Here is a 6954-nt window from a genome sequence, read left to right as displayed (position 1 = left end):
CACAGCCAACACCACGAGGCCGGCTCGGGGAGGCCGAGGCCTGCTCGCTGACAATTACATTCACAGCTTTAAGGAAACCGAGAAGGAAAAATTAACACCAAACTATACTGTTTTCATTGCGCTGTGCAGATGAAATGACAAGCTGTCGTTTAAGAAGTTAATAAACAGTCTCCGATTTGCAGGTTATCCAAATGCTGCTGAATAGCAAACCTTGGATCACTAAATGGTGTGTAATTAAAATTATTTTTAAAATCCTCCTTGACAGGCCGGGGCTTAGCCAAAATGTAAATGACATTAAAGAAGACAATGAATTTAATTTTATTTAATGTCCCTTTTTGCAGATCCTCATTTACATAGCATTTTTAACAAAAGCGTTGACCTTATAAACGCTGGCATTTGTACAGCTCCCTCGGAGTTGGATTTAATCACGGCCGTGCAAAGCCATGAGGGAGGAAGCTTTAAGTTCTGTGCCTGGAGATGGAGCAGGAATAAAAACATTGGGACTGGTCAAATGTTTATCCTCCCCGCTTCGGAAAACAACCTGACAAGAAGATGTAGGGGCTGGGGAATAAGCCGGTGCTGTTTGTAAGGCTGGGTAATAATCATACATAATCGTTTGGAAATATAGCTAATAAAAAATATAATGAGTGTTCAGCAAAATCGGCATTAGGCCCAAATTACACGATATTAATACTTGAACAGGTGCAGAAAGGCGCTTTAAATGAGGTAAATGAATAAAATGTCCCAGAGCACAACTGTGTGTGCTGACAAAAAGTCAATGCCATGAATAATTCAGCGAGGAGGACTGCCAGCAAAGGTCGGCTCTCTTTGACCTTTGTGACAGGAAGTGAAAGGAAACACTGTTGACTGAAAGAAAGAAAGAAAGAAAGAAAGAAAGAAAGAAAGAAAGAAAGAAAGAAAGAAAGAAAGAAAGGGAGAGAGAGAATCTCCGATTGGTCTCCAGCTACTGCTACCATTCTGCAGTTACTTTAAAGGTGTAAACTTAAAACTCACAAATGAATCAGAGTGAGGCTTTGGGGGGGCAGGGGGGACAGAGTTAAAACGGTTGGTAGTGAGGGCATCCGACTAAAGACGATGTGGGATCGCAGACAATGAAAGGTTAAGTAAATAATATTTTTCTACAACCCAATGTCAATTATGTATAAAAATCTGAGGTCAGCTGAAAAGTATTTTCGGAGCCCACAGGGTTGAAATTTTGTAACAGCTGTTAAATATGACAAAACTTTCCTCCCCACTCCCCCCCCAACTAAAGCTATTCCAAACTCTGTATGAAAGAAAATGGAGTAAACAGATGTCTGGCTTGCAGACAGGAAAGTAGGACAGACTTGGAATGATAAGTCTCCCAAACTCCATAGCCCGGTGCCAGGTTTATTGGGGAGGGGGCACTGCCGGCCGCAGAGATGCCAGCGAGGCCGACGCCTGAGACGGTGCCATCTGGAACTGCCCCGCCGAGCACGCTGCCGGCGCTGCACCCAGCACAGTGTGTGACCCGGCCCGTTTGGACGGCCACAGCGCGCGCCGCCCGCCGCCCCCACCGTCGGCCCTCCCAGTTTTGACAACTGGACCCTGAACGTCCGGTCTGCTGAGGCCGAGCGGGGACCCGGGAGGTTAGAGCGGGCGCCCCCGGGCACCTCCACAGAGCCCGAGGCAGCTCTGCGATGGCACGGGAGGAGGACGGTGGCCAAAGTGTGGTTTTGGTTTAGCAGCTACACCGACATCCTGTAATCATTTACAGCCCTTGGAATGTAAGGGTGAAACAGGAGAGATTTATCTGCTCACAGCCGGGATGTGTGGACAATGGGTGTCCCTAACGAAGACCATCTGCTTTTGTGTTTTCCCAGAAAACGATACCCCATCCTTTTCAGCAGTACCGTAAAACCCTGCGCGCGTGTGCGCGCGCACACACGCACACACACATGCGTGGGTCTGCGTGCACGGGTGCACACGCGTGCCCCTTCCCCCCGCAGGTCCCTGCCATCTACCATCCGTGCCTCTCCTGCGGCACCCTCACCCACCGGGCTTTTTACTTTCCAACGTTCTGTTGCTCCTGTACCCCAGAAGTTGTTATGTTATTTTAAATGCACCGTAGTATAATTATATTTGTGGAGCTATAAAAACATGGTTTCTCTGGCGTTGTTTTACGAGGAAGAAAACAGTTAGGGTAAGTGAAACCTTCACAATCAAAGGGTCTCGAAATGCAAAAGACCTTCTTTCCCCACCTTTTTTACTCTGAAGGGTCTTCTATGCTGTTCCTAAGTATTTAATGCTTCTGAAAGATAACTGAACTAAATCGTGTAATTAATTGATTGAAGGCGTCAGAGTCTATAGAATGGGATTCGCCTGCCAGAGCAGGGAGCTGGCTTCTCTGTCCTCAGAGAGGGGAGAGGCAGTCTCGGCTTGCCGGAAGAGCCTCGGAGTGGCTTAGAACAAACGTGGGCCCATTGATCTCAATTCAGGTTGGAATTATTGGTTTATATCCTCAGGACAAATATGCCTTATCTGGTCAGAACCTGCTAAATGTATCCGAAGGCCACAAGGAGCTGGCGAAGCACGTTGTATGTAATTCTTTTTTAAGCCAGCTAACCCAGTGGTGACAGCGCGGATGGGGACCTGTGGGCTGACTCGCCGGCCCGGTGGGGTATGTTACTCTGCGGTACTGGCGAGGAAACACGGGCTAGAAACGCGACATGAGCAACTCATTTTGGGAGGCCACACACGCCCCACAGAAATGACTGTCATTGTGAAACTGAAACGCATCTCGGTTGCAAAAGCCTGCATCGTCCTAAAGACGCCCCCTCCTGCGGGCATTTTTCTTTCCCCGATTAGCACAACTTGCCTGGGTGAGCAGCAAAGTCTTCATTTTCCCCCTGCAAATATGCCTCAAACTGAAGATTGTGCCCGTACTGCAATCATTACACAAGGATTTACATCAAGCAACAAAATGCAAATAGTATTTTGTCATCGTGAGTGACAGCTCTCTTAAGAATGGTAAAAATGTACATTCTATGTGTCATTACATAAAACTAACCTTACCTTAACATCCCTAACATGGAAGGTGATTAAAATTCCCATAAAATTGTCATATCTTTGAATTTAGAAGCAGAGCAGATTTTTCATCAATAATTAAGACCTCCAAAGCATTTATGCCAGGCACAAATGGAGCCGCAATCCCCCTTATTCAAATAAACTTGGTAAACCCATTAACCAAATGTTTTTTACATTTTCCCCTCCTCTCATGCTTCTAGAATACCGAATGATCGCAAACTTCTCTTAGGCTAGAGAGAGATCAGTCACCTTAGCACATATTTCAATTCACCCAATGTAAGAGCGCATCCACTCAGACCAGAGTTAAAGAATACACCCCCGCCTCTCCAGGGGAGGTCCCCCCATCGTGTGACAAACACTGAGGAGTAAGGGTTTGTCAGTATCAACGGTCAATAAATGATTGAATGTTACACAAACCTAAAGTGATTTTGAAGGGAAAACACAGCATCCAAAACGTGAGTGGACCCAACAAGGCTGCTTCGTTATCGTGCCATGCTGAAAACCTCGCGATTTAAAAAGTCACCTTTTCCAAACGTGTACGTATCACAAACTGAAGACAACTCAAAAGATGAAACACTTCACAATCCTGTATGACGAGCAAACACGCACGGCCTTTTCAAGCATCTGACACGAGATTCCCAGAGCTGCCCAAACACTTTTAGCCAATCAGGAAAATAAAACACATTCGGTGACAAGACAACAATCCGAGGCTGGATGATTTCCATAGCCCCGGCGCCAAAGACAAACATAATTATATTGATTTTCGTAGTTCGAGTTCTATAAAGTGTTGAACTAGTTCTCAACGGCCTGAGTGACGGCCACAACTGGTCAACCCTATTTGATTACTAATAAGAGAGCTGTCCTCCTGTCAGATACCGAGCATTCTCCACTAAGCAAACAGCTATTCCGGCTAGTTAAACATCAGCATTGCTCTCCACTGGTGGCGCATATTTCTTACGGCTTAACTCGTAGAGTTTTCCGGGTTTAATTTTTCAGACACTGGACAGCAAAGTTCACGATCAAAAGATAACTTTGTAATGAAAGCTGCTGAAATTCAACCCCTCTTCAAAACAGTCTAAAACCTCTGCTTCACAAAACTGGTGTCATATGAACACGTCTAACATTTATTCGATTTGGGTACCAATTTCGAATCTGCAGTCAATCACGCCCTGGGCCTTTGGCTGTCGTTACCCATTGTTGGGAAGAATGAAACCCTCCCCTCCTCCAGGTCACCAAAACCCAGCGGGTCGGGCGAGTGTCCTGAGAGCGGTGGCTGGTGTTTTCGCTGCTGCAACCAAAGCAATGCCAAGTGCACGGGAACATTATCAGGACTGATGATTAGGAGCTTAAAAGGATGCAGCGTGGCCCAAGGAAAATGACAAACAGCAAGATGAAGAGCAGCAGACGTAAAGAATGCATACGGCTCGTCTGGTTACGGAAATTAATGTTGGAAAATGGAACCAGCATGTGTAATTAGTTTCAATTATAACAACTTTGGTTTGTTAGTTACATATTTGCTACTTGACATAAAACGACAGCCACAATTGGAAAAAAATTAGGAGACATTTTGCAACTAATTTAGGGCAGATTAAATTCATTCTAACTCTGGGCAACAATTACACCAGCAGCACCACCCAAGTCTCAACTTCAGCCATCATCCGAGATAAAAATAATGCAAAAATGAAACACTTGTTAACAAATTAGCAAAAAGCATTTTATGACATATCTCCGGGTTTAAAGCCAGAAGCTCTCTAGGCATAAAGTGCTCCTCACAGTGAGAGCCGTGGCAGATGAAACTGCTTCCCTTGACAACTCGCAAGCAATTACTGAATCCCCACAGAGCGAGCCACCGGGTTCCGAGTCAGCCCACCTGTGCATGATCACACACGCGGACAACAAATGGCACGCACGAGATGAGCTCAGGCCCACACTCAGAACTACGGAGCCCCCGGAAAGCCAGCCAGGCGACGGGTCTGGTGGCTGCTGCGGTCTGGCTTTGCAAAGATAAAGCGGTCACCCTTACCTGTCAATGATCACAGGGTCTGAGGGCGTCTCGTTTCGGTTTCCACAGCTCTTCTTGTCGCAGCACCGGCTGTGGGGTAACCGTAAACAGCGGCTTTAATATGCGTTTCATCCTTTGGTGCCCGACTTGTCATTTTTTTTTTTTTTTTTGGTAAGTCTGACAGTAAAGCGGCTGCAGTCAAGAAAATAAGTCATCCTACCGAGGCGGTCTGGCACACTGAAACGCAGCGAGTTCACGTGCTCCGCGGCTAAACTTACGCTGTAACTTTCTACCGGAAGGAGCGAAGTTGAACAGTATCTGTTCCTGGTGGGAGGGCAACAGAGCTGCCATCTAAATTGTGATGGTAAAATATGGAAAATATGTTGTCGGTGTTTGTCTTTGCAGTGAACTGAGGAGAAGGGGAGGCAGGAGGCTTGGGAATAACTTTTCACAGCTTCAGCTTTTGTTTACCTCTAATTGTCAAGCTGTTATTTCTGGAAAAGATGCAAGATGCCACCTTCAACCAATATTTCTTTTGGGCATTTATTAATTAGAACCACAAAAGCATGCATCCATCTATCAGAAACTTCTATTGTTCCTTCTTTAAGCCTACCTTAACTCCGTTATTGAAACTTTAATTAAAGCAGAAATGAAACAAAAATGTTATGCTTCTTGCATTTTAAAAAAGCATACTTGTATAATGGTTACATGTCTAAATTAGCTAAATTAACACCATATGGTAGGCAAAGTATATAAAGCCTTTTAAAGCTGACAGCTAAAGTGATTAAAGAAAGTCTACAGTCTCCCACTTAGAGCTTAAATCACATCTGTGCGCCTTCTATGTTAATTGCAGTACATGCAGAAGTGGATAATAAAGAAATTCCACTTTATTGGTTGTAATTTATATTTATTACCTGATATGAGAAAAAGTCAGCTTTTGTATATTAGCGCTGTAACAATATGTCTGCTCAGAAATGGCATTTAGGCAACCAGCATCGTAGCCGGGCGGAGTATGCCCCTCAGAGTCGGCGGCCCGCTACTGTAGCCTGCGAGCCTGCAAAGCAGGTCCTTATGATTCCTCCCAACGATATTTCCATGCCGCACATACAAAGTCAATGATGCATTTTTATTTGCCATGTAGGGGTGAAACTCTTGTGGTACTTAGGAAAAAAACAGGTGGGAAATGGCTCTTCTGACGGAGAGCTCCGGGAACACGCACGCTGTCACAGCGACGTGAATGCTGCCTGGCTGCTCTGGGAAGCGGTTAACTGGCAGAATCACAGTCCAGCTCTCGCACCCGGAGCTCTGTAATAGGGACAGTGAGGGTGACTGTCCAGCTCAGGATGCGAGCGCTGGAGAAGGAAGTAGTAAAGTGACTCCGAGTGATCTCTGACTCCTGGGCACCGGGACACCTGCATCGCCCAGGACCCGTTCTCATTTCTGACGACATCTCAGCGACACGGCCAACATATTAATCGGCTCTGCTGAGCAGCCGGTCGCGGTGACCGTCACCACTGGGGGGAAATGAGCCCGGCTCCCGGGCAGCCGGCGTGCGGCCCCACCGATTACATTTCAATCGCTGCCCTTCCCCGAAGCCGGGCGGGGTGGCGGCGCCTGGACGCGGCGTCCTTTGTAGACGCAGCTGGCGCCGAGGCCGCCCGCTCCCGCCGCCCGCCTGCCGCTCACCTGCACATGATCTCGTGGGTCAGCAGCACGCGGCACATCTCCGGGTTCTTGTCCTGGCCCTCGTAGACGATGGCCTGCGCGGGGACAAGCAGAGGCGGGGGTTACCAGGCGCCCTTGGCTTGGGCGCCCGGGCGCTGCGGTCCTCACCGGCGGCAGGTGCGCGGTCCACCCACGCCCCCCCCGCTCCCGGCGGGGTCACC

General features: G+C 47.4%; 1 protein-coding gene across 1 annotated transcript in view; it reads right to left on the bottom strand.

Annotated features, from left to right (window-relative positions):
* Nucleotides 1–6954, bottom strand: part of EBF3 (early B cell factor 3) — a 109743-nt gene that overhangs the window by 99155 nt on the left and 3634 nt on the right. Inside the window, exons 3-4 of the mRNA XM_025047548.1 lie at nucleotides 6755–6828; nucleotides 5090–5158 (exon numbers count right to left, since the gene is read on the bottom strand). Of these exons, the coding sequence (XP_024903316.1) occupies nucleotides 5090–5158; nucleotides 6755–6828 (143 nt within the window). The remainder of the gene's footprint in view (nucleotides 1–5089; nucleotides 5159–6754; nucleotides 6829–6954) is intronic.

This window comes from Pteropus alecto, unplaced genomic scaffold (genome assembly GCF_000325575.1).
Source record: "Pteropus alecto unplaced genomic scaffold, ASM32557v1 scaffold74, whole genome shotgun sequence".
NCBI lineage: Eukaryota > Metazoa > Chordata > Mammalia > Chiroptera > Pteropodidae > Pteropus > Pteropus alecto.
Note: the sequence above shows the minus strand (reverse complement) of the source record. Positions and strands in the feature narration are given on the sequence as shown.